The sequence below is a fragment of the Amphibalanus amphitrite genome, unplaced genomic scaffold, assembly GCF_019059575.1.
Source record: "Amphibalanus amphitrite isolate SeventyFive unplaced genomic scaffold, NRLGWU_Aamphi_draft 001101F_arrow, whole genome shotgun sequence".
NCBI lineage: Eukaryota > Metazoa > Arthropoda > Thecostraca > Balanomorpha > Balanidae > Amphibalanus > Amphibalanus amphitrite.
In genome coordinates, this window is record NW_024882595.1 from 120,089 (window position 1) to 146,703 (window position 26,615).

At 49.1% G+C, this 26,615-nt stretch overlaps 3 protein-coding genes across 6 annotated transcripts; 1 reads left to right on the plus strand and 2 right to left on the minus strand.

The window, feature by feature from the left end:
* Window positions 1-28: 28 nt before the first annotated feature.
* On the minus strand, window positions 29-7,832 carry LOC122370129 (A-kinase anchor protein 10, mitochondrial-like). Its single transcript, XM_043345420.1, has 9 exons — window positions 7,526-7,832; window positions 6,921-7,076; window positions 5,956-6,494; window positions 5,704-5,840; window positions 4,942-5,086; window positions 4,422-4,524; window positions 3,921-4,032; window positions 1,874-2,000; window positions 29-1,566 (listed from the first exon to the last, which is right to left on the minus strand). Exons 1-9 carry the CDS (start codon window positions 7,551-7,553, stop codon window positions 1,459-1,461), a joined length of 1,455 nt encoding a protein of 484 aa, XP_043201355.1. The 5' UTR covers window positions 7,554-7,832; the 3' UTR covers window positions 29-1,458.
* Window positions 7,833-8,096: 264 nt separating this feature from the next.
* LOC122370133 (sterol carrier protein 2-like) lies at window positions 8,097-15,825 on the plus strand. 4 transcript variants are annotated; one of them, XM_043345433.1, is made up of 10 exons: window positions 8,097-8,152; window positions 10,367-10,468; window positions 10,939-11,068; window positions 11,349-11,542; window positions 11,856-12,293; window positions 12,602-12,734; window positions 13,067-13,221; window positions 14,161-14,276; window positions 14,541-14,658; window positions 14,839-15,825. In XM_043345433.1, the coding sequence occupies exons 2-10, from the start codon at window positions 10,409-10,411 to the stop codon at window positions 15,124-15,126; spliced, it is 1,632 nt and encodes a 543-aa protein (XP_043201368.1). In that variant the 5' UTR covers window positions 8,097-8,152; window positions 10,367-10,408; the 3' UTR covers window positions 15,127-15,825. The 4 variants fall into 4 exon arrangements, with proteins under 4 accessions (XP_043201368.1, XP_043201366.1, XP_043201369.1 ...); XM_043345431.1 differs by lacking the exon at window positions 8,097-8,152 and adding an exon at window positions 8,648-8,675; XM_043345434.1 differs by lacking the exon at window positions 8,097-8,152 and adding an exon at window positions 9,408-9,640.
* LOC122370134 lies at window positions 15,813-26,453 on the minus strand. Its single transcript, XM_043345435.1, has 4 exons — window positions 26,284-26,453; window positions 20,773-20,783; window positions 19,240-19,403; window positions 15,813-16,971 (listed from the first exon to the last, which is right to left on the minus strand). Exons 1-4 carry the CDS (start codon window positions 26,433-26,435, stop codon window positions 16,528-16,530), a joined length of 771 nt encoding a protein of 256 aa, XP_043201370.1. The 5' UTR covers window positions 26,436-26,453; the 3' UTR covers window positions 15,813-16,527.
* Window positions 26,454-26,615: the final 162 nt, after the last annotated feature.

Consider the following 26,615-nt stretch of genomic DNA (forward strand, 5'->3'; position numbering starts at 1 on the left):
GCTCCGTTCCTATATTAAACACCAGACGTAGTCGATATGTGTGTGTATATTAAAACTAGCTATAATCTCATCTCATAACAGATGACACGGCATAACAAATGGTTGTGCTCGACCGACATACCAAGCACACTCAAATCCCTCTGACAAAAATACGACTACATTATGGAAGAGCCGCCAGTCCGGGGGCCGGACGTGCGAGACATCCCCACCCGACCTGTTTCAAAATCAGACACCTTGGCCTCCGCTGTCCGCACAGGGCATATTCTGACCCGGACCTTCACTCCACATGCTTTAAAGTTGAATGGGGAAAGTTTTCTGTAGACTGAAGCAGGAAATTCGACAGGATTTGGAATGTAACTACAAACGTTGCTAGCCTGAATGCAACACAACTTTGCTAAACATTTCGTACATTCTTAATGTAAGAAGCAAGACCATTCTTTTTTAGTGAAAAACGGGTTGCGTGCCGCGTATCTTAATTTTCATTAATTATAGTAGCTGATATTGACACACCATTGGTATTGTCTAGTCAATAAAACTGGCATCAGAGCGCGGGCGCCGGGCATGGACCGTTGCTTTCACTGCCAGGCTTGTAAAGCTCAGATGATCTGACAGCGTTAGGCAACCCAGTCAAAGTAGCTGCCTACTGATAGAACTGCATAATTCACTGCAGTTATTGTGGATCAAAACTTCAGAACAGTGATATCGAGTTCCGGCCGACATGACTGGCTTATTATGACTTAAATAACTGTCGAATTCAATAAAAATGTCGAACAAGAAGTCGCTAACGTCAGGAGACAATAGGTTACAAGTTTGCGACACATCAACAGTATCACAGTAAGATTACAGGACACAGGATTGAGATTCGAGTCCCGATTCCAAAGAATCCGAACCCTCGACTCTATTCACGCGCGCCGACCGCGTGCTCTGACCAATATCCTCGCGGCGTTACTCTTCACCAAGACCCCACCCCACATACTGATCAATTGCTCCGTCCCTCATCCCTTTTGGCCTTCACGTCCAGTCACGCCCAGCTTTTGAACTAGACATTATCGATAACAGTGAACAAGCGCCCTCAAATTGCGGTAAATATTTGTTACTGGGTCCTGAGGAGCACCCATTACGAACCACCGTTCTGTGTCGGTGAATACCTATAGCCATTCCGGCGCGTCAAAGCTGATCGTGGCTCCAGAACCACACTGAAACGATAACGATTTCTAAATCTATCCGCGGACCTGCGCTCACCCAACCGCTAAACTCAGTGCAGGAGGCGCAAACTCACACAACAAACGTAACAAAATCGGCCGCGCCGGATGGACACACCTTTGTGAGAACACTACCCCGGTGACGGCAGAACCTCACTAACTTCACCGGCAGGTCGGCCGTCGTCGAGACCAGGCCCGGGCAGTCGGCTCGGCAGTCAGATCACAGGGGGGCGACGGCGGCGGCGGGGGCGGCCGGTCACCAGGGCGGTCGGTGCGTCGGACTGCCGCCGCCCAGACCCATCGTCACACTGGTGACGTCCTTGACGATGAGGTTGGCCACCCTCCACGCCATCTCCTCTTGTACCTGCAGAAGGATATAGGGATGAGCTCGTAACTTGTAAAAGACATCTGTAGTCTGAAATTGAATCAGTTTGAAAGATAGTCAACTACTATACGTAGCATTTTCATTCCTTCCCGCCTTTTTCAGTGCAGAAGGAGTGAAACCAGGCGACACGTTTTATCGGCCAGTTCAATTAGTCCGAATGCCATAAGATTTTGTGACTATTTTCATGAAATATTTAGCGGCTATTTTCAAAGTAGAAATAAGGGACAGACTAGGCAGCGATAACTCTTCCGCATATGTCGCGATACGAATCTTGCATATGTCGTACCTTGTTCTCGTCGTGCCTGAGCAGTGACTTGACAGCCCTGCGGAGCGCCGACGGCCGGCCAGCGTCCGGTTTCGGTTCCAGATGAGACTCGTAGCGACCCACGTGGTTCACGTGGCCGATGCTCAGCCTGTTACAGCGAGTGAACAAAGTTAGAAGAGGGCACCGGTCACGGAGCACGAGCCAAACAAGGGAATAAGTAAAACGTTAAGAAATTTGCATATGGTCTGAACAGATTGTATCAGTGGCGCATTGTGGTAACAACTGTACCTTGACTTCCGCATTTAGTCGGATTTTGTCACGGCGAATGCTTATGATTATGAATTATGCATGACCGGTCCATAACTCCCGAATCCAATTAATCTAGTAAAGTGCACACAATATTCCAACTCTAGGTCACCGTCACACCAGAAGGCATGCATCACCCAATTGAGCCCTGCAGCCTGCACTATGACGCGTCTGTATTTGTATTTGTATTTGTATTTGTATTTGACAGTTAAAACACTCTCCACAGTAAAGTGGCTATTCCGAGTGTCGCGTCACGGTTAAAAGGAAAAACAAGTTAAGATACACTCATCAATCACATCAAACAGAACACAATTCAAATCACACATTCATCCTTAAACACGCAGATACAACTCGGAAACAGAGCGTTTAAAAGCTCCCAGAGGGAGATGTCTAATGTCATGGGGCAGACGGTTGTACAACTGGGCTATGCTGTAGAGCAGGCGCCGCCTCCCTGCTTCGGTTCTCACGCGTGGGAGAGACAGATCAGTGTCCCGCCGGGTTGAGCGTGAGCGAAGGGAAGAGTTGGCCAGGATTTGGGAGAACATAGTATCCGGCTCTTCGGTGCAGCGTATTTTGTGGAGGAAGTTAAGAGAGTGGATTTCGTACAACTGACGGGCGGTAGGCCAGCCCAGTTCCTCTCGCACGTCCGATATGTGGTCAAATTTTCTTCGGCCGGACACAACGCGCAGCGCAAAATTGAGAACTTTTTGGAGGCGTTGTGTGTTTTTGTCCGACCCGTTTCCATAGACCGAGAGACAATATCGGACGTGCGAGAGGACCAAGGCGCTGACCACAGTAGGCAGAAGTTCACAAGGGATGTGGTGACGCACGTGGGACAGCCCAATGAGGATACCGTTGCATTTTTGGACGAGGGCCGATACGTGAGCGTCCCAGGTGAGGTGCTTGTCGAAAACCACGCCAAGGTTCCTCACCGTGGGGCCCTCACGGATCGTGTCCTCACGGAACCGAATTGAGATGGGATCCAGGCTGCGGCAATTTTGGCGCGAGCCAAAAACTATGAGCTCAGTTTTAGCTGTGTTAACTTTTAAGCCGTTGGTATGAAACCAGGCATCAAAAGAGTCCAAAATTTGTTCTAAAGTGGCGATGAGATGAGGGAGGGAATCTTTTTTGCCAGAAAGTAGAATTTGGGTATCATCAGCGTACTGCACCACGTGCGCCCCGGGAGCGAAAAGAGGGAGGTCATTGGCAAATATTTGGAACAGGAGCGGGCCCAGCGAGGATCCTTGGAACACGCCGATAGGATTGGGTAGAGGATCGGAGAGGACTCGGTTTCCTCGCCCGTCAGTTGTGCAAACTGATTGGGAATGGCCACGGAGGTAAGAGGAAAACCAGGTCGGATCGATAGAATAGGTTTGAAGTTTGGATAGTAGCTTTGAGTGGTCGATGACGTCAAAGCATTTGGAGAGATCGAGGAGACATAGGAGAGTGAGTTCCTGACGGTCGGTGGCAGAGAGGATGTGATCGGATACGGTGGCGAGCGCGGTTTCTGTGGAGAGACAAGAGCGGAAACCGTGCTGGGATGAGGAAAATAGATGGTTGCCAGACATGTAGGTGTACAGCTGCTGCTGAGCAACTTTTTCTACAAGTTTGGCAAAGGCAGGAACAATTGAGATAGGTCGATAGTTGGATGGATCAGTAGGATTGCCCGCTTTGTGGATGGGGTGGACGATATAATAAACACTACCGCCGTCCGCACCCGCCCAGTGCAGTGGCGCTGCCAATTCCCGGTAGCTGCACTGACCCATAGTAGCGGCGCCGGTGCAGCTGTCCGGGGTCCTGGTGGGACCAGCGCTCTGGCACCGAGCCGCCCGTCACAGAGGAGGCCAGGTCGCTGCTGCACGTGCTGACCGCGTCTGGAAACGGAGGAAGATACAGCGGTCATTCGTCTGACGTTTGAGGTTCGGCCATTAAAAGGTCTTTTTCGGGGAAGGAGACCAAGTTTACGGTAGAGAACAATCATGGCACCAATCCCGGAACGAACGTTTATATGGGTTACGACGGCAAATCGGCACATCTTCGTGATACGCAGCCAAATCTACTTCTACATTATGCATAACTTTGAAAGGTCAAGATATCGATTCGACCGTACTCGATACCCCAGACAGTGCAATACCGGGGCAATACTGTGGGATAAATTCTAAACACAGAAGTCATAACACGATGAACGCCGTATAAAGCGTAACTATAGCGTAACACGACAGAATATAGGAGGAAACGAATGCCCTTGAAAATCGTGACTGACCTGTCTTATCGTAGAACGGTCTGGCAGGGTGTCGAATGGTGTTCACTAAACCCATGACGTACTTGAAGAACGCCTGCGAGTTCAGGAATGCTGCCAGGTAGCGCTGTAAGAGCGAAACGGGCTGTCAGATTGCATGATACATGTAGCTTTAGCAGTAAGTGCCAGTCTCTAGAGTTATCATTGCAGGCTGCCGGCTGAGGAGGTCGATACTGGGGAAAGGCTGGAGGGGGAAGGGGGGGGGTCTGAGGGAGGGCGCAGGAAAGCGACCTTTCCATGCTAGATAGCGCTTTTTTAATGGAAATGTCAGCCAACAATTAGCGATATTGATGTCTCAGGTAGATAACTTGCAACCTAAAACTTGCAGAGGCATCTATTTAACTGATCGACATTAACTAACGAACTCGACCTTTTACTAATTCAACCCGATGGATAGCTGCAGTTATCACGATCATAGATTGGAGACACCCCTCATGGAGCTCCACAGCTCAGCGCGTACCGGTCCCATCACCGGCAGTCTGACCTGTTGTAGGACATTGTGCAGCACCAGCATGGGTCGGAGGAAACACTCTGGCAGCGGCCCGCCCTCCCGGCAGATGTTGAGCTCCAGCTCTGTCCGCGTCTCCTGACCGAACCCCAGCGGACAGACGGCTTGCAGAGAGAAGTACCTGGGGAGAGGGTAACTCCGTCACTGCTGGTTACACATAGCTCATGAAAACGTGCGTCAGGAACTGGGGATAGGTTGGGCAGTGATGATACTGGCCGTACAGAGGGGGATATACCTACAGCGACGATACATGGGCTACATCATGGGACGAGATGATACACAATCTATCTAATTGTGGGTGTCAAGTTACCGTGACCCGTTGGCCGTTAGCCTTGCGTCATTAGGACAAGTGACAGTGATATGCTGGAAGTTTATTTGACTAGGTATCTGGATCGATGACAAGATACTATTCATCGCATTATGCCACAAGAATGGCACAAGGAAATGGCGATCGGCAGCAAATGAGCGAGTCAAAGAATGTTTTCCTCGTATTTCGCTCCAGCAGTAAGGGCAAATTCCCATGATTATAGGAAAATTCCCATGTCGATAATACTGCACACAATGACATCAACGAGCAACACACCCAATAACATATTTCTTCAAGCAATGCATAGTGATGCAGCCTCAACCTCCATTTGTTTCCATACATGATCATCGCCGAAGCATGGATGAGCCATGTGGTATTTCTCACCCAGGAGTCAGAGCGAATCGACTCACTTCGTGGAGGAAGCGACTCACTTTTCGTAGAGGATCATGGCGTCGCCCTGCGTCTGCTCGGGGTCACCACGGCCATCCAGCGCGTACAGCTGGTCCCGGAAGTTGTTGGAAGACATCCAGAACTCGATGTAATGCGCCAAACCCTCCTGCTCCATAAACTGCCGATAAACATCCCGCGTCAGCACACATAACCGGAAAACAACGCAACTCAAACATACACAAAGTGAAAGAAGTTGAAAATCATAATAGCAGAGACAAATCTAAATGTCTCACCTCCATGAACATGAACACGACCGTCTCGTTGAAGAGGATATCACAGATCTCCACTGAGCTGCTGGTGAGCACGTCCACCTGGTAACACTGGTAGTGGTCGCTCTGCAGAAACTCCGGCACGTGGCTGGCCGAGAGGGCCGCGGCGGCCGCCTCCTGGGCGCGGGTAGCCAGCTCCGACCCCGCACCACCCTCTGGGCCAGCGGCGGCGGCGGCGGCGGCGGCGGCGCGCAGCTCGGCCGGCACTCGGAGCTGCGGGCCCGACTCGCTGACCAGGTACCGCTGCAGGAGCTGGGAGAGCGCCGCCGCGGCCGGCAGCTCGCCGTTACGCGGTCCGGCCGGCTCCGGCTCGCTGCCGGGGGTGGTAGTCTCAGTGTCCAAACGCCGCCGGATGGCCTCGGCCTCCATCCAGAAGTGCAGGTATCCGGCCACATGTCGGCCCTCCAGGAACGACGTCAGGTAACCCAGGGCGCACTTGTCATTGGCCAGACAGCGCAGGGTCTTGGTCAACCTCTGGCTGATCAGGTGTTCCTTCTCTGCATCTGTGAGAGGATCCACAATCATAGGTAACAGGAATATACAAAAATGACAGTGATGTTTCCAGAACTTTAGGAAATGCCTAATCTTGGTGGTTCTCTTTTTAGGGTATCTTTAATGAATTTAAAAAAAAATTCATTTAATCATTTTAAGTTAATTTAACTGGATAACAAAAAAAAATATATTCCTAGTAAAAAGCATAATATGCTGAAAAATGGCCAGTGGTCGCTCTGCCATTGCCATTGCCAGCCATCAGACATGAGTCCAATATCCTTGCAAGTGGGCAAAAACAAAGTATATGCCTGCATCTAAGATGACAGGTCACAGCTCTTAATTGTCTGGGAAAATGCAATGATCAGAATTATTGTTGAGTTCAGGTGCAAATATGAAAATATGAGGGGTAAAATTATAGAATGAGAGCATCTAAATACCTGTGACATTAGACCACCTGTTTTCTTCCTCCCTGATAGCTGCTAAAAAGCTTGCTTGTGGGTCAGGAGAGCCAAGTGGTGACTTGGGCTGAGGTGTGACACACTTCTCCACTGGGCAGGATGATGAACTGGATATTGAACTGTTCCTGGAGTGACCTGGAAAGAGACACAAATCACAATAACTGTTACATATTAAACCATACAGTCACATGTAACATTGATCAGCAGGAGCATACAAGTTGTTCACAAGAGACCAAAACCTATGTTCAACATGCATTTTCCTTCACTGGGGCGTACTGTAAGTGGGAAAAAGTTAAATCATGTCAGAAAAATTGTATTGCCAACCAGAAAACAAAAGCTTTATTAATAAGCATCAAGCCTAGTTTGGTGACACTAAAAATATTACAGCTAGGATTTGTGAATGGAAACTGGCATTTTTGGTAGGACAAACGCATCCAGCATTGCCACTGACTACACAAGATAAGTTAAATGTATCAGCATCAAGTTGTGTAAAATAACACTGAATCAACTGTTCAATCTTATCATTTATGACATGATTTATCTACATGCTTGGTAGCCTACTTTGAGCTTATCAGATGACTTACTTTTGAACTTTCTCTTGAAGAATGACATAGTGTAGCTCCAGTCAGAAAATCCTAGCTTTGATGAACCACTACACAACAAACATCACTGCTATCATTTCAGATGAAATGCAACCATTTGATTTTACTGACAGGATAAAAGAACCCTCAAGTATGCCAAGTGGCCGATCCCATGCTCATTGAAATGATTCCCATTACATCCCATTACCAAGGCCCATTACATTTAGCATTAGCGGTTTATATAGCCTTGGCATTAGCGCATTTGTCATAAGACGATGCGAAATGCTGTTCAGAACTGATGAGCGCTGCGGTTCATGGTATGTGATGCAGACAAAATACACAAAAGAGCATTTGTGACTCGGCTAAAAAACATAAAATATAATTGAAATGCGTTTTTATTTTATTGATACTTTCTGAATGATGAATTTTATCTAAAAAATGAAGAACTAACAGCAATGCTTGCTTGGAGCTTTTGGATTGACAGCTCAAAAACTCCTGAAAGAACAAAACTTCTTTCTGTTTCATGTATGGCGCAACAAGGACATTTGTAACGCAAGAGATTTCTTGTGGCTTTATTTTGATTCATTGCTTTCGCGTTTTAGGTCCTTAGGCTGAGACCTTAGGTCCAAGGTAAGTTTCGCGTATTGTGCTACGAAAATGCCATTTTAATGCAATTGATTTGCTTCAGCGCATCCTAGTGATAATTATTGCAATATTGCATCTGTGAGTCGGTAGAGAACATGATATTGCTTTATGTTTACCTGATTTAAACTGAACCTTAAAACAAGCACAAAACAATATTTCAGCACATTTCTGTTCCCCATAAGTTTCTCTCACACATTTTTGAAGATTTGATAAACAGACAAGCTCCTAACAGGAAAAATTAAGGTGTATAGTGAGCAGTTCTTTGAAGTCGACCATGACAACTTGAACTGCATCAATCTGGGCATTGCCGAATGTATTGTCATTTATCTGGCAAGATGGCTGCAGGCTGATGCAGTTAGCCGCTTAATTGTTAAATGTTTATGTTTTATAGTATATTTCAATAAACTTTTCACAAGAATTCTGCAGATCCAGTTGCCTATATAATCCTCAAGTTTCCTTGTGGTTTGTATACCCTTCACACTGCCAGACAGCAGACATGATGAACCAGGTGAATGACAGGTGGCAGGCCATGTGAAAGTTTACAGATATAGTACCTAGGTATCTGAGTAGACTGAATATGCTGCTGATATATTTTATTTTAGTTAACTTCCTGATCATATTTTTTTAGCAAATGATAAATGTGAATAGGGCATTTATTCTTTCAGGCTTCAAACTGAGGCATTCCATTTTTTTTTAGGAAAACCTAATAAATGCTCATGGTACCTATTTATAGTCACCGTGATGGTACCTAATCAGAATGACGGTAAAGACCTGGGCTTTGAACAGTAGGAAGGGGTGGATACTCACTTCCCCAGCTAGATACAGCAAAATGATAAATGATGGCATTGGTGCATCTGACCAGTTTCATTTTTCCTGGAGCCAGCGTCTTGGACATGAATCAGTTCAGCACTGGGGATTTGTTCCCTTGTGTACAGGTGCGATCATAACACAGCAGACATTGAGAGGCAGGACTACTTTTCATCCTCCCCAACTCTGTTCATAGGCCTTGAAGTGACACACCATAAGCGGCATGGGAAAGACAAAATTCAAAGTTATGGTTTGGCCTAAAGCCCGAACTAAGTAGTTGTCTCTAGTGTGTATAAACGGTCAGAATGAAGTTTTTTCTGGAAAATTTGCTTCTGCAATCTGTTATGCATTTTCACAATATAATTCCACACACAACTTGTATGCCGTATGGCATTGATTATAATTGGTTGTACCGGCAGCATATTTCTCTTGTGACGCGAATGAATTATCTATTCCTACATTGACTGTTAATGTCAGCTTGGAAAATGACGTAGAGATAAGGTCATGACCTAAGTACCTTAAAAGGTCATGTTGCGTATCTTTGATTCGTTTTATTGAGTTGAACTCATCCAATGTGCTTTCATCGCTCTAGCATGCCCTAATCAGAAGCTATCGCAAAAAAACTGCTAATGACCATTAATGACCTAAGATGACCTCAGGTTTAAGGTGAGTCATGGGTTCGATTTTACAATTCAGTGTTCTTACTTCAGTCTAGTAAATGTCGATAGGTAAGAAATCCGACTCTTATTGAATAACTTGTTTGGTTTCGGCGAATAAATTCGGGCATTCGTAGCTCGCACGCAATTGTTTTACACCTACTCGTCAAATAACCCCGAAGCACGTCTTTTATGCGAAATCCAAGTCCCAATCCCAGCTAGGGCCGGGTCTGACCGGCTCGCTTACCAAACCTTCCGAAATTATAATTAAACGGGTTCGGGTCCGGTTCGAGAAGTTCAACTCTTGCCTCTACTAGTTACGTCAACTTTTAAGAAGGTGATCTATTTCGAGGAATGGTCATAACTCACAGATTGACAGAGCCGTGCTATTTTAAACACAATTACCCGCGGCAGGCGCCAAGTGTTCCGAGCAATACGACCCTCGGTCTCGTATTTCGGTTGTCAGCCGCGGCTGCTGCGTTATCTGAGCCGCAATCTGCGGGCTGTCCGGGACTCGGTGTTTGGTGACACGTCCGATAGACGATCAGCCGCTGATCGGGGGGCCTGTCTGTAGCCTGTACCCTACCCAGTCTGTCCGCGTGCCTGTCTGTCGGACAGTCGGTCACCCGTCGCGGAGTGAGACACTCTGTGTCTGTGACGTGTGAGGTGTGCCGGTCAGGATATGTTTGGTGGGTACCGCCGTGGTGGAACTGACGGGACCGCGGCTGTCCCACAGAGTCGGACGTCGTCTCGCCGTCCCACCACCTCTGCCGCCGCCATGTCCGACAAGACCAAGGCCAGCAACGATGTGTTCGTCTTGGGTGTTGGAATGACCAAGGTGAGGAGACGATTCAGACCGAGTCGTAAAAAAATATTGATTGACGCTTAGTCGGTGAAGTTGAGCTCTGTTATCTGATCTCGTGTACGACAGCTGATTGTTAAGTCGACGCTAGTCTAGCAGACTTCTGGCACGACAGGCACATCTCGTCAACACGAAAAATATGAAGTCGTGAGACTGGATTAACTTCTGTTTAGTGTTGATTCGTGAGCTGGGACTTACATCTGACCTCATGCTTCCTCTGTAGATCATGCAGTCATGGTCACAGTTTTAATAATAAACTAACGAAGACGAACTCATCCCATGAGCTAAGTTGACATTTGAGGACATAATATCATCGCATGTATTGTCAACTTTCTCTTATTGATTTTCCGTCAGTATAAGCCATCTCTGACCCCGATTTCCAACCAGCCTGTCTCTCCATCACGCGATGTTCTCCCAGGACACTGACTGTCCGTATGTCCCGACAGTTTGAGAAGCCGGGCCGGCGGGCCGATTTCGACTACCCGGAGATGGCCGCTGAGGCGGTGACGAAGGCGCTCACTGACGCCGGAGTCGAGTACACCGCCGTCGAACAGGCCTACGTCGGCTACGTCTACGGTGCGTGTAGATAACAGCACAACGGATAAAGGGTTTGCTTTGGTAATATACCATGGGGTGTAGCATGAACGCCTATAAGTGCAGTTCATTGTGTCACTACAAACATCTGCTTTTTTTAAAATGCCTGTCCCTCGATTTTCTACTGTTTCTGTTTTTGACATCGATAGGTTTGAACCAAGAATCAAATGATGTAAGCTGCTTACCGTAGATCGTTATGTTTTATTATGTAGTGTGCTTAAATGCTTAGTGTTTGACTGTAACCGATATAATTCCGCCACAGGCGACTCGACGTGCGGCCAGCGCGCCCTGTACCCGGTCGGTATGACCGGCATCCCCATCATCAACGTCAACAACAACTGCGCCACCGGCTCCAGCGCGCTCTACCTGGCCTTCCAGGCGATCCGCGGCGGTCAGACGCACTGCGCGCTGGCGCTCGGCTTCGAGAAGATGCAGCGGGGCTCACTCAGCTCGCAGGTAGGTTTGCAGTCACATGTGTTCATTTGAAATTAGATTATGCTGATTAGAGAGTAATTTCATTGAAGTGTATAACTTAGAAGGTTTGTGGAAACTGTTGTCGGTTGTGGCCTCACCAAGTAGGGGTATTCCATTCTGTAATGCCATTTTGTCCAGTGTTGAATGATTTACTCTTCAGGCTCGCAACAGCCGGTACGATTGTCCTTTTATTAGTTTTAATTTCACCTCAGTGTGCAAACTGTGCGTGCCTGGCGTCTTTAATTTTGTCCTCAGAGTGGTATTGTGATAATCCCGAACGCCGTTTCTGTTTCAGTTTTCGGACCGGACCAACCCGATGGACCGTCACGTGGAGATGATGTGCGAAGTCACCGACATGGAGGCCGGCCCCATCACCGCCCAGATGTTCGGCAACGCCGGCCGAGAGCACATGGCCAAATACGGCACCACCGAACAGCACTTTGCCAAAATCGCCTGGAAGAACCACAAACACTCGGTGGACAATCCGTACTCTCAGTTCCGCGACGAGTACAGTCTGGAGCAGATTTTGTCAGCACCCACCGTGCACGCGCCGCTCACCAAGCTGCAGTGCTGTCCGACCTCTGACGGCGGTGCCGCGGCCATCCTCGTCTCCCGCCACTTCTTGGAGCGGTGCGCCGGCGCGGTGGCGCGTGCCCGTGCCGTCCGCGTGCTGGGCGTGCAGATGACCACCGACCCGCCGAGCTCACTCTCCGAGAAGAGCTGCATGAAAATGGTGAGAATCGCTGTACACCGATTGTTTGATACTTGTTTGTAGCGCTAGCTGAAATGCTTCGACTCAAGAACTTGTAGTTCTTCGTCGTAGTCGTAGTTCAAAGATCCATATTTATTCATAACAAATGTGCAATGAAAGATATGATATGATGCGGCGTTTGATCATGTCTCGTTTTTTCTTCGTGCTCTCTCTATTTACACGTATTCACGTTTGTCTTACTGCACTGATCAGTTACTCCCTAGTTTTAGTAGGTATCTACTATCTAATGACCGTTTATGTGTGACACCGCTCCCCTCCCTTCACCACAGGTGGGGTACGACATGACCCGTCTGGCGGCACAGCGTCTGTTTGACCAGGCCGGCCTGACCCCGGCCGACGTGCAGGTGGTCGAGCTACACGACTGCTTCTCGGCAAACGAGCTCATCACCTACGAGGCGCTCGGTAAGGAAGAGTATGGCTCTCAGGATGAGCTATGGCAGAACAGAGCGTAGGATCTGGGTGTTGTTATTGTTGATTTTGTGGAGGGTTTTAGCTGCTGGCTGTTATTAAGTGCTACTTGTAGTCTGCACATAATTAGGTTTCATTTCATATGGCTAGGGGTTCATTTTCATTTAACGTTCATTTCCATTTTCAGTTAACTTAGATTTACTGACGGGAGGGTTTCTTGTAGCTTTTTATTTAATGTTGTCGCCTTTTCATCCTCATATTTTCCGTAAACAGATAATGTCTTGCTTCTATCGTAAGTGAGGTCAATATGATTTCTCTCCCTGCAGGCCTGTGTCCGGAGGGCCACGCCGGTCGTATGATTGACGACGGTGACAACACGTACGGCGGCAAGTACGTGGTGAACCCCAGCGGTGGGCTCATCTCCAAGGGCCACCCGCTGGGCGCCACCGGACTGGCCCAGTGTGCCGAGCTCTGCTGGCAGGTGAGGGGCCGGCGGGGGGCCAGCAGGCGCGCCGGGCACGTACGGCGCTGTGGAACTGTGTGGGTGACGTCAGCGGATTTTACGCACGGCGTATTCAGGTCACCAGGGTGTGTGTTTTGGGCACCGTGGTGTCGCTCACCTCAAGTCACGTAACTCGGCCGACGGGGTAAATAAAAACGCGAATTCAGCGACGGTGGAACGACCAGTATCTGCCTTTCGATAAACACATACGTTTGCGACTGTAACACATTGTTTGCTCTGTTTGCAACGTAGCTATTCCCTACGTGTTTCGGTGATCGTATTTGTTGAAAGAGAGTTACAAAGGCAGCCGCAGGCAGGTCGCGGTGTTGAGAAACGTTGTCAGCTCAAAAGAAAGCTGACAAAACATGTATATGAATGCGATTAGCCATGATTAGCTGGTGGTCTGACCTGTCAGATTTTCCCTGCAATCTTGCGTGTTGCGTGCGGCTCATGCGTTCACAAGACAGCCATAAACCAGTTGCAATAATCTCTAACATCTCACATGACCTTCAACCCTGGGTCAGGAAAGCCTCTGGAAATGACCTGGCGTGACCTGTCATTTCATGTCAAGCATCGCATGCTGTCGATCTTGTGTCGTGTGGCCTGAACGTAGATTCGTGTCAGTGATTGTCAAGCTATCAGTTTTACTGCCAATCTGTGAGAATTATTACCCGGTCAAACCCAGCCCTTGTTTGACTGACCTCAGGCCTGACATTAGATCTATTTCTGTTTGAACCTTACACATGGTTTCTGACATCTGGCCTTTTGCTCGACCCTCTTGCCGACTTGTAATCTCACATCTGGCCTTCTTTTGACGTGACCTCAGCGATGACCTGGGTCTCAGAGTTCAGACCTTATCTCTGATACGAATTCTACCTTGACCTGACCTGTCTCTGACCCTCTCCTTTCCTGTGTCAGGTGCGTGGTGAGGCGGAAAAGCGCCAAGTGGCGGGCGCCCGGGTCGGTCTCCAGCACAACATCGGTCTGGGCGGCGCGGCCGTGGTGGCTCTTTACAAAATGGAGACCGAACAGCCGTAAGTACCGCCGGAGGGGAGTGGTTGTCAGCTTTTGACTGTGTGGCGTTAGTAGTTCGTATTATTAATAGCATAGACCCAGATACTCATGTAGCTTTATACTTAGTTTTATAGCAGCGTTGTTGGCGAGACCTGTTTTGAGTTTTTTAAGGATTTTTGTGGAAATGACGGCAAAAAAATCGTACCCAGCGAGGTTGTTGTAAGTCTACCATTGACTCCGTCGTACGGGGCTCATGTTTCATCGTGTCATTTGTTTGTTCACAGTGTGAAAAGTTCCGGTGTAGTGACCGCTCACAAGGATGGCGCTGGTCTGAAGTCAACGCCCTACTTCGAGAAGCTGCAGAAGCTGATTGAACAGGAGGGGAAGGCCATTGTTGACAAGGTAAGCTCCATACATGACTTAAAATGAAGGTAGTCAGGCTGGCTAGCGTCGCTCTCAGCTTTACCTGAGCGGGAGTGTGTGCGTTAATGTACTTTTCGTCTCCGTTTTTTTTTTTTTGTGTATTTCACCCCGTATTCCCACCCTTCCCCATGACCTCACCCTTCCCCCTTTTGTCGTCAGATCGGTGGCATTATCGAGTTCCGCGTCTCGCCGCCACCGGGCCATAACGCCGCCCGCTGGACGGTCGACCTCAAGTCGGACGAGCCGGGGGTGTACGCTAACAGTCAGCGCCGCGCCGGCCTGACCCTCGAGCTGAGTGACGCCGACCTGACCCGTCTGTTCGCCGGGGAGCTCAGTCCCGAACAGGCGTACCGCCAGCAGAAAATGCGGTACATGGGCGATACGGGGCTGGCATTCAAACTGAGGAATCTGGTGGAGACGCTGCATGGCTACAGGGCTAAGCTGTAGGTCCGGGATTGCTTGGCGGGGAGTGATGGGGAGGAGTGGGGTGCTGACTGGAGAAGGGAGGGGACACAGCTCCGAGTGATAGGGAGAGTGGGTCGGTCCAACCGCCCGTATCCCACATCGGAGGAACATATACCCCCCCCCCCCCGGTCCCTCCCCGCTCCGTCGCTGCGGCCGGTGCCGACTGTCATCGTAGGGGTCTCACTGTCGTGACAAGGGGCAATGGTAAGGCATATGTGGGCGGCCTGGGTGGTTGCCGGGCAGTCTGCTTTACGGCGGCAATGTTGGGCTAGCGAGACAGCCGAGAGCTTATGTGATACAATGTGCTGAATTGTATATTTGGGTGTAGTGGGTAGTGATAGGACAGATCAGCTCAGCATGCGACACCGGCTTCACAAGACGAGTCGCCTTGTCCAGTCAATTATGTACAATAATGTGATTTAACTATTAGCTATTGAGATTGGCCTGCAGAATTCCGACGCCATTTTGGATACAGTCAGTGTGTCAAGGTTGAGTCGTGACCAAAATATTTACTGCAGCGGTTATTCCATCGTATGCTGCGCAATATGGCACACGATGCAGCAGATCCAAACAATGGTTATTGTTATTTGATAGCGGTTAGCGCCGTTAATTGTTATATAACAGCTATGAAGCAACTCGGCTTTGCCGGTTGTTTTAGACACAATAAACATATCAAACAATTTTATTGTGTCATAGACCTCTGTATACAGAGGTCTATGATTGTGTCCATTCCTTGTGAGACGAAAGCGGAATACGCCACTGGAACTGTTTTTTAATTAGTTGCCCAACATTGGGAAAAACTATGATAAGGCGACTGGCTTGCTTTTTTATTGGAACAAAAGCAATGAATAAATATGACAAATGTGCCAATATGCAATATGCATATGGCAATGTGCAATTGCTTGCGTTGCGTGCGCTCTCAGTAACGAGTAATCAATTCCCAGTCCCATCGGACCCGTTTCACTAAGTGCTGACCTTCACCTCACCCCATCAGGCTCTGACCACACGATCGATATCACCTGGCCGACCAGCGGGCTGTGAGATCATACCCGACACCGATGCCCTTCTACCGGGAGAAGGAGAGATTACCTGACATCACCACTTTTCCCGACCGACACCGGAAAGTGTCCGGATCAACGTAAAGAGATGGGCAATGGGCAGCCAGAGACGGACTATCCATGGTAATCTGTCACCTTACATATGTTATACTGCATTCACTTTCAAGGCATTTGACAAATGTTGCATCCCATGACACTAAACACACACAAATGCCCTGGTACCGAATGCGACAGCTACCAAGCGCACGCCTTTATACCCGATATTTGCAGTGTCACGGTGGTAGAGGTCCATGACCTCACCACCGCCGGCCTGTGCAGCAGCCGCTCAGAGGCTCCGGGCGCTGCGCACGGCGTTCTCCACATCCTCTATCTCACGCTTGATGGTCTCGATGATCTCCTGTTTCTCCCGCTCCTCTGCCTCGGTGAGCGGCTCGCTCTTCCCTCTCTCTTCCGGCTCCAGCTCCGGGTCGGAGCCGGGCTCCCTCGCTGCCAGGATCTGACCGGAGCCGCCGCTGCGAGCGTGAAACACCGGCTGGAAACCTCCGCTGCCGAACTCGTCCCCGCCGACGCGGAAGGCCCTGCTGGCGGCGCTGCCGGCCTGGCACTGGTAGACACCAAGGTGTCGCGGCTGAGGGTAGGAGAGCACGAGTCGCGAGCGTCGGCCGCCGCCGAACACGTCGCTCTCGACGAGGATATGCCGTCGGTCCCAGAGGACGGCGCCGCCCTCCGCCACCAGGCCGGGCCCGTCCGGCTTCAGCCACTGGATCGGCTGCCGGAGGAGAGGGGAGGGAGGGGGCGGTCAGTGGGGTCGGGGGCGCCGCCCTCCGCCACCAGGCCGGGCCCGTCCGGCTTCAGCCACTGAATCGGCTGCCGGAGAAGGGGGAAGGAATGAGGGTGGTTAGTGCACTGGACGGGTGAGTGAGACAGAGGCTGAGGCTAAGACTGAGACGGGTTCTGCAGATAAACCCACTAATAAATTCAGCGGGGGAAGGAGCACTTATCAGAGAACTGTATGGACTTGACGTTGATGGGTCACGGTTATGACGATGGAGGTCGAAGGAAGACCTTTTTATTAGCCTGTCGGGAAAAGACGAACTATCCACAGTGAGATGAATGAAACTCATGTACGAGCTACTGAAGATTCATCTTGCTGGCACTCCGAAATGATAAGTTTCTGACCTTGTTCCGTCGCGTTGAATCTGCCTTTTTTCTTCTGCAACGTTGCGACTGTAGCTACGAAACGGTTGAACGCTACGTATAATTGAAATGCCTGTCGTCGTGAGCCTTATTCAGCGTGTTTCTCCTACTGAGCTATTGTTTGAAAGCGCCACGTAGCGACCGTATGTACCCAGTGCGGAAACAAAGCATGCACGATAACAATCGTGTGTGTGCCGTCAACAGTCGCGTCGTGGGTGAGGTGTCCCGGTCTAGTGCCTCTCTCTCCCCCCCCCCTCCCCGATAGGGTACGGAACGGGGTCACGTACTGAGAATGGGGGAGAGGGTGAGGCGGGGGCTCAAAGCAGCTCGGGGCGCCGAGTCTGGTCCGTTCATCGGCAGATCTTTGAAGGCTCGAGACTGGAGACTGGAGACGGGAGAGTTCTCACACTTCTGTGGGATATCATCCTTCACTGGGGTAAAACCCGCCATAAATTTCGCATGAAGTGTCGCGTTATGTAAAGACGGCTTGCATAATACGTATCGCAATGCCCTGGAGGAAAACACAGTCCGAGCACGCGAGAGCACTCGGTCGTGTAGTTTCTCTCCTTCTACGCACCGTGTGAGCCCGGGGGTACGGCCACAAATACCTGGCGCGACTGTTCGCGTGAAGGTGACCTTCCGACGTGACGTGATGCGGCATATTCGCCGCTCAGGAACTCCAAATAGGGTGCCAAATTGCCGGCTGCCAGGTAATTGTGACATTGGGTGTGTAGCCTTGGGCGGGCATCCGCCGGTTTTCCCCAGTCGTCACCGGAGAGGCTGCCCAGCCACCGCGCCGGCACGGTAGGGACGGGGCCGGTGTTGGGTGGAGAGACGCGATAGGTGGTGTAGACTTTGGTTTGTGGACTGTGTGGTGTGGACAGAGGAATGCGGGCTGTGGGCCATGTGGCCTGAATTGTTAGCTGCTGAGTGATAAAAGTTTGCTGAGTACAGAGCTACCCATCGAGTCCCCACCTGTGGGTCGTGAGCTATCCAATAGGTATCCTTTCTGAGAACGACATCACCACCGGCCGATGGGGTGCGACTGGGGGTGAAGGAAAACAGCAGTGTGCCGAACCATGGGGTAGGTTGGGAATTGTTGATACGGGTCGGTGTCACGCTGAGAGCAGTGAGAGGGAAGCGTGGAGAATGCAATGCTAGTTATGCAGGCCGCGGGGAACACATCCGTACACCTGAGTCGCACAACTCGCACTGCTGGCGTTCGCGGCTCGCTGGACGGTTCTTTGATATCCCAAGGCTGCCTCCTCCCCGACGCGAATTAATTTTGCTAGTCCACCGGTTGGTGCCGAACAAAAATGTATTTGTTAATTGTGATATTGGTGTGTGATTCCGGACATCTACGAGTTATGAATGTACGGCGTTTACGTGCCCTTTATTTATGTAGTTCCGTTAAAACTTAAATGGCAATGCATTTTTAATGCGTGAAATGGTTGTCACTCCCACCCACTGGTTATGTACTTTACTATGCGAATGCTCAAACGTTTACTCGAATCAGTCTGAATGTTTCGTTTGGTTTTCTAAAAAGGCGCTGGGTAGATAGTAAGAAATAACCAGATTTCAGAACAAAACAATCACCCTGTTATCTTAAACTGCCACGTGCCGATAAAAGGAGGCATTAATTGCTCGATGACGGTGGAACGAAGAAAAGGAAATAAGACAAGGAACGTCTTAGGAACATTAGGCACTAGGCGGGGTGTTTCATGGTACTTTCCACATTGCACCGATTTCCTTCGAGCAGTATCCCGCATTCTCCCGTGCTGGTCAATAGTGATCACGGGAATTAACTTCATGATAGGTCCGTGAAGCCCACTCGACTCACCGTGGAGGCGTACCCCTGTACCACGCAGTTGAGGACGATCTTCTCCGGCTCGATGTGTACCGATGTGTGCGGTACGGGCGGCGGGTACGGACCGCCGTGGTGACCCGGGTACGGCGGCGGGTTGGGGTACACGGGCCCCGGGTACACCGGTACCTGGCTACCTCCTCCCGCAGGGCCTCGGCTAACATGTTAACTACTGGGGCAAATGCCCCAGTAGAGTCGAGGAATGCCCCAGTAGTGGTCAGCCTTTGCCCAACCTCCACAAAATGAGAATATATCAATATTAACGTACATTCTATCATTCGGGAGCGGTTGAAGACGTTTGTGGCAAGAAATCAGAGGCGGTGGAAGAGGGAGTGCACGGTGTGCAGCTGCACCCTCAATATCCATCCAAAAACATAGGCGTGCATTGGCAAACATATCTTTTTGCACCCCATAATCCATCTTCGTTCGAAAGAGCGTCAAGAATAATGACGAAATTACTTCGGCCACTTTTTTGGTCATGGGTCAAAGGTCAGGTCATAGTGAAGGCCAAATTACGCCGATTTTCAGGTCGAATATCAACAGTAAACAAGATGCAGACGCATAACTCGGGAACCAATTAGAGCTATAGCACCGCGGAAAAGCGCATTTGATTGCCATATTAGCATGCTTTCTGTTTATTTCTCTTAGATTTGACCTAACGTCAACGGTTTTGCCTGCAAGGGGCAAAAACTACCAAAATAGACGATTTTTTCGGGAACAGTTTTTCTGCCAAAACTTTTGACTCATGCCTTGCACGAGCTTTCTTTTACCGACATCGTATTCCTCTCGTCAAGACGCATCAAATTAACTGCAATTTGACATTGAAGGTCAACTTGAAAATTCGACCTAAGGTCAAGGTCATGATCTGACCGGAAATTGTCATGTTACATATCAGTCGATCTGCATCTTAGAGCCAAACACAACTAAGGCATTTTCATCGCTCTAGCATGCCTCTTTCAAAAGTTATTCGCGAAAAACTGTTAGATACCATTCGTGAACTGAGATGACCTCAGGGGCGTAAACAAGGGTCACGGGTGCTATTTTCATGTTCAGTGTGTCAAAGTCACGTACAGTGTTTTATAGTGTTTAGAATAACTTTCGTCCAAAAGAGGTGGATTTGAATTCTCTCCCATTGACTTCTAATAGAGGTCGCAAAATTGAGCTGACCTTAGGTCACCGATATGAAAATTCCGAGATATAAATTTTGTGCATGCTGTTGCCCTTATCAATCGCTGAAAGTTTCAAAGCGATCGGTCACTCGGTGTAGCTACGGCAACATTTTATGAGGTGAGGTCACTTGAAGTGACCTGGTGACCTGATCTTGAATGACCTTGGTCTGAAATTTTTACAACACGTGTAGAATTGATGGATGCTGGAGCGCCGCCGTTTCGGAGATATCCACGAAAAACCGCAGGAAAAACCGCAAATGCCCCCCCCCCCCCAGCAGGGCGCCAACCACACTTTGACGATTTGCCCCAGTAGTCAAAATTCCTTAGCCGAGGCCCTGTCCTCCCGGGTACCTGCGGGTACACAAGAGAGGTGGGTCAGGCGGGAATATAGTGCGTCATCGTAGTAAATTCATAAATTTTGAATAATGGGGATATCTCAATGTAGCCCGGCCGACAGGTGGCAGCACGAGCGAACCGGACACGCCGGCCTCGGTAGTGGCTATGGCGGCCGACGCATTGGATGCGTTTTGCGTGATTTACAGGCGGACGGAGCTAAGATCATAGCGCTTTGGATAAGTTTTGGGGTATTTTCCTTGCTTTCAGGCTTTGAGACGCTTATTTTGTGCCTCTCCGGCCGAGAGGGGCGGGTGCGGCTCCCTCCCCATAGGTTTTCCTGCGATAGATGGAAACAACAGGCGATAGAGAACTGAAACTTGACATCCCTGACCTTTCATTCAAGGCGGATCTTGTGACAACGACCGCATTTCGAGGCTAGGTCAGTTGACTGAACTATGACGTCATAAGTGAATCTCTGCATGGTCCTCAGATGTCGCAACTTCGCACCGCCTCAGTTCCAGAGGAATTTTCACAGGGAGAATAATGAAACCTATAGGACGTACTATTTTCCGGATGTCTCACATTTGCACATGCCAAATGTTTTCTAGAGGTCGCATGAGGTCAGGTCGGGCACATGACCTCACGTGACCCCATTAGCTTACTTCATAGGTAAGCTAATGGGAAAATATGGATACTGTTATTAGTCTGGTACCGGGAATAATCTAAAACTATTTCAATCACATGGCATTGTGATTTCATGCACTCTTTGCAAGGTCATATACTTCACTTTTGCATTGTCGACCTTTCGTTAGGTACGTAATTTTTAACGTCACTTTGGTCACAAGAGTTGTTCGTCAATAACTCACGATCCCATTGATCTAGAGAGTCGGTAGAGCGTAACACGTCGCTGGCAAAAGCAAAGTTGTGCCTTTCATTGTGTCAAAAATTATTAAAAAAAAGAAACTTTTCCGTGTCAAAAAGAATCATTCGACGGATCATTTAAGCTCATCGACGGCACGGGTAGGGTAAGATGCCTAATTAGCGACCCCCTTAATTTGAACCGTCATTGCTCACGCTCTGTGGGTGCCACTGTGTTACTGGCTTGATTTTCGGAGAGGTCGTTCATTTTTCTATTAAAATATAGTCATTTTCTGCCCCAATATTCACTAACTTATTTGTAGTGAGCATTTCGGCAAACCATTGCAAAAAAAAAAACGCTAATAGGGAACTCTTCCCGATTAGCGACCGGGGAGGGTCGCTAATAAGTCTATGGGTTTCCCCATATTAAAAATGGCAAAAAAATGCGACGCCTGAAAAGATGAAATATGATCTAAAAAAAGGTAACCTATACGCAAAGCACTCAATCATTCGAACAGGAACGTTTATCCAACACATTTACGTAAGTAAAAACTGATCGCGTGATGCACCGAAGGCGAAAAGAAGGCGGAAACCCAAATTTTGCGGGCTATCTTGTATGATATTCGAGGTCCGCGCTGAATTCGGCACCCCTGCAGTCAGTGACGACATTTGGCATCCCCCGCCACACATTGCAAGCTTCAGGAACACCTCATTTTCATTTCTCTCTTTTCCCCTTTCTTTCCCTTCTTGAGCTATTTGCCACCATGTCGGGCGCAAATAGGAAATACAAGCGAGCTCCGCTCGCTTCGCTTCACCCTCGTAGCCACGGTTTATGCAAAATTGGCCAGTTCGAGTGATGGCGACACATTTTTTAACGCCATGCTGTGCACAGTTGAGCGATTCACTATGGGAAAGCGGCAATCAATTAAAAAAGGAATGTCGATTCAGAATAAAAAAAGGTGCATCATCCTAATGTGCATCGCTTTTCATCAGAGAGGGCCCAAACACACACGTTTTGGATAAGAAACTCGTCATTTTTATTTAAACTCACCTGAAACGTCCCACCGGCCACCAGAAACATCGACGACCGGAAAATAATTAAATTTGATAACCAAAGTATGGCTGACCTTTTGACGATGTTTTTACCCCGTTTTCTCATGCCAGTTTTCCTGTAGGGAGGTAGGTCGCAAATCGGAAAGGGTCGCTAATTAGGCACCTTACCCTACTCGGTCATTTTGTCCCTCCTTTTTTCAGTGCAGTAAGTTGAATACTCCGTTTAAACGTTCTAACTCTACCTCACGAGCCAGAGGAACTTCAAAGGGCATACAAATAAGTGATGGCTCTTTTAAAGCTTTTAAGCAAGTTGTCGAAATTTTCCTCAGGCCAACATTTCAGTAGCTCACAGTGCAGGCCAGTATCAATAGGAGAAACACATCAGCCCACGCTTTCTTTGTGAGCTCGGACCATTTCTTCAGTCCATCGGCATCATATACCATATCTTGTAGTCTTAATCCACAATGACGACCGTTTTTTAAAGGAAACCAGTAAATAATTGTAAAAACTTTCGGAGATCCGCGTATCTCCACCGCAATAATAACGCAGCAAGCGGCCCTCGCGCCGCGCGCCATGTCTGAATCGACTCGTGAGACATCTGGCGGCAGAACCTGGTACTGCTTATTGCGCAAAGCCCCATTGGCCGATCATAATCAAAAAGCCGGCAACGACTGTGTCGTGAAGTGGCTACGACTGGCCAAACTAACCTAACACATTGGTAAAGCCACTCCTATGTTACATAATATTTCAGAAGTTCGAAACTTGTAGATTCATCTGGTGAATTAATGTTTGCCGTTTTTCCAACCGGTTTTTTTATTAACTGAAAGGTCGCATGCAACTCTGAACTGTCATCGAAACACCATGCGAACGAATGTCATCCTCAAAATATAAGCCTTTTCTTCTGTCAGTCTTTGCTACTGCCTCTGCTCTAATCGGATTGCGCCGAGGCAGGCCCGTCATCTGCGCTGGCCTCGACCGCCGCTGGCTGGTGGACCGGCCTTTTCCAGTCCCCCCGCGGAGACTGCCGGTTTGCCAGCGACTCGGGCCCGTTCAGCGGCGGCCGGCGGGGTATACCGTCTGAAGTCGTGTCTATCGGCGGGAGATAACTGCAGCGTCTGCCGACCCGCCATCCCACCAGCTGGATGGGTAGGCATCCAACTGTCAGACCCAAGGCCAGCTGTGTTTGGCAGCCGGCAGTATAGCGTTCAGCAGACGGCAGCAGCGTTCAGCAAGCGATAGTAGTATTCAGCAGACATTAGCGTTTAGAAGACGCGGTAGAAAGCATTCATCAGACGGCAGATGAGTTCAGTAGAAGGCAATGGCGTTTAGCAGACGGCGGCTGTTGAGCAGACGGCAATAGTGTTCAGCAGACGGCTCACGACAACACTCAGCAGACGGTAACACTTAGCAGCTTTCGGACAGTTCTTAGCTGACGGGTAGACGGTGAACGGTAGACGGAGGACCGTTGACTTTGGTCGATGGACGGTGGATAGTTAGTTGAAAGTATAGACCGAGGACAACGCTCAGCATGTGACAGACGGTGGCAAGTGGACGTTGGACGTTGGACAAAGTCACGGACGTTGCCGTGCCGTGTGTCAGACGGTACTGGGCTGTCACACCGCTGACCTCGACCGGCCGCTGCCGACCGACGACCTCTTCCGGGTCCAGCTAGGCGGCTAGGAGTTAGGACGGCCGGACGGCGGGACGGTCGGGTGATGGGATGATGGGATAATAAGATGAGCTTGATGAAATGATAATTTCGATGAAGTAGTGGGTAAAAATATGATAAACTAGCGTAATGAGCCTAAACCAAGAGTTAAAATGATGATCGAGATGTCGTAGTTAAATGCATGATGATGGAACCAACGAGAACGACGGTATGATTGCATGACATTTATATAACTGATAGAACGAAGGGACATTGGGATGCGGAATGATAGATATCTGCACTAATGCGAAATACCGTCCGAAGGCTTTTTTCGTTAGATTGAACCGGTATTTCCCTTTTTAGAAACAGGTTATCCTTGAAAGACGGATTCTCTAACTATAGGAACAGTAACGATATTTTAAGGCTATGACCAAACATTAGGCTAAGGAGCATTTCCCGAAGTAAAACTTGCATTTTTAAAGCTACAACACGCAGTCCACCAACGCATTGCAAACACACTGGCGGATTCAAGGGAATTCATATACGACCCCAACCTCCAAAATTCACTCACTTTCACCGTTTCCTCACATCAATAAAATATATATTTTTAAATTCGTTCTGAGCTATGCGGCAAGAAATAAGAGGAATTTAAATCCAAGAATGTTGCATATATAAATCGATAAACTTGAATTTAGGGTGTGCCCTCTTTTCCACAGCTTCGGGCTCCAACAGCACCTTTTTGGCCCCACATTTATCTTTCGTTATCACTATCGCATCTTTATCGTATCGCCTTCCGCCGCCCAAATGGATCACATAAATCATAGCTTTCACTACACGCACATGCTGTGCCGCATTACACCACTCGAGAGCATACTGTGCCGCAATACACCACTCGAGAGCATCTGTGCCGCAGTACATACACTGTTACAACGCTAGCCGCTAGCGTATAGCAGGCCCATTCTGATCACACTCATTGCATATGAAACATTCTTACTGTAGGAAGTAGATAACAGCGAAACCAATAGATGGCAGAGCGTTTTAGCGCGCCGTTTCAGGCTTCTTATGGTAACCTCATAAATCATACTGCTGAGTTTCGTGACTGTGTGACCATGCGAGCTTATCAGATCGACTACTGGTGAGGTGCCCGGTTTCCCTTTTTCGCGTGAAACTACATGTTCGTACACCGATAACAAGCCACGTCAACCACATAGCAAATTCCAAATACCACCGGCATCGTCCGAATCCGACATTGGGTATCGCGATGTGACATTGGAAGCGACGTAAAACGAGAAGGTCGAGAACGTTTGCCTTGTCATGTTCGTCGCACATGGCCAAAGACATCCTGTATTGCTCGGAGAATAGATTCGGATTAGTTGGAGCGTGAGATTGATTCACCGATCGGGGCGGGCGTGAGTCGTGACTGTCACGGAGTGTTACATCACGGAACTGGCTCACGCGGAAGGACGATGGTAAACATTTCTCCGTATCAGTCGCTATACATTTCACGGCCAGGTACGGTTGACATGTGGTTACATATGTCGAAACGTTGTGGCTTTTTGGTGGACATGCATGCACGTGATACAACCACGAGGGTTATGAATCCGGATTCATTCCTTTCGATAATGTGACATTCTGTCGCCTTCAGCGTGTAATTTCCATAGATGCAACATATTATTCAGAACAAATTTCTTAGTTATCAATAAGCATGAACGACATGCATTTGTCGCAATGTCTGTGAAACATTGTGCGAATAGGCCTCATTAAGCTTCGCTACTCCATCTACCGTCTTTGTATGAACATAATAACCTACCAATACAATGAAATATATTAGGGCATTTGACGCAAGCACGTTTTAAATGAAACGTGAAGCTGAAGCCTGCGGTGCGTCATGAAATTCGAGAGAACCTTTGGCCTTATATGATGTAGATATGCATTAAATAAGCACGCATCACTCACCCATTGCCGTGGTGGTGCCCGGGGTAGCCCGGGATCGGCACGAAGCCGCCGCTGTGTCTCCGCTGCACGTCGTGACTGAGCGGCACACCGCCCTGTTCCCTCCGTGCCGAGACGGCAGCCAGCAGCGACACGAGCAGCTCCGGCGTCCTCATGATGACACACTGAAGCGTCCGCCCCTCCTCCGACCCCTATATGCTCCGCGGCTCGCCCGCACAGCCGCCGGGAATGGGCCCGCATCGTCCGTCAGCCCCGGCCGACGGCGGTATATCGGGGGCAGGGCCGGGCCGCCGGCAGCCCGGTCAATGTCTAACCAGGTCGATCACTCGAGGTCA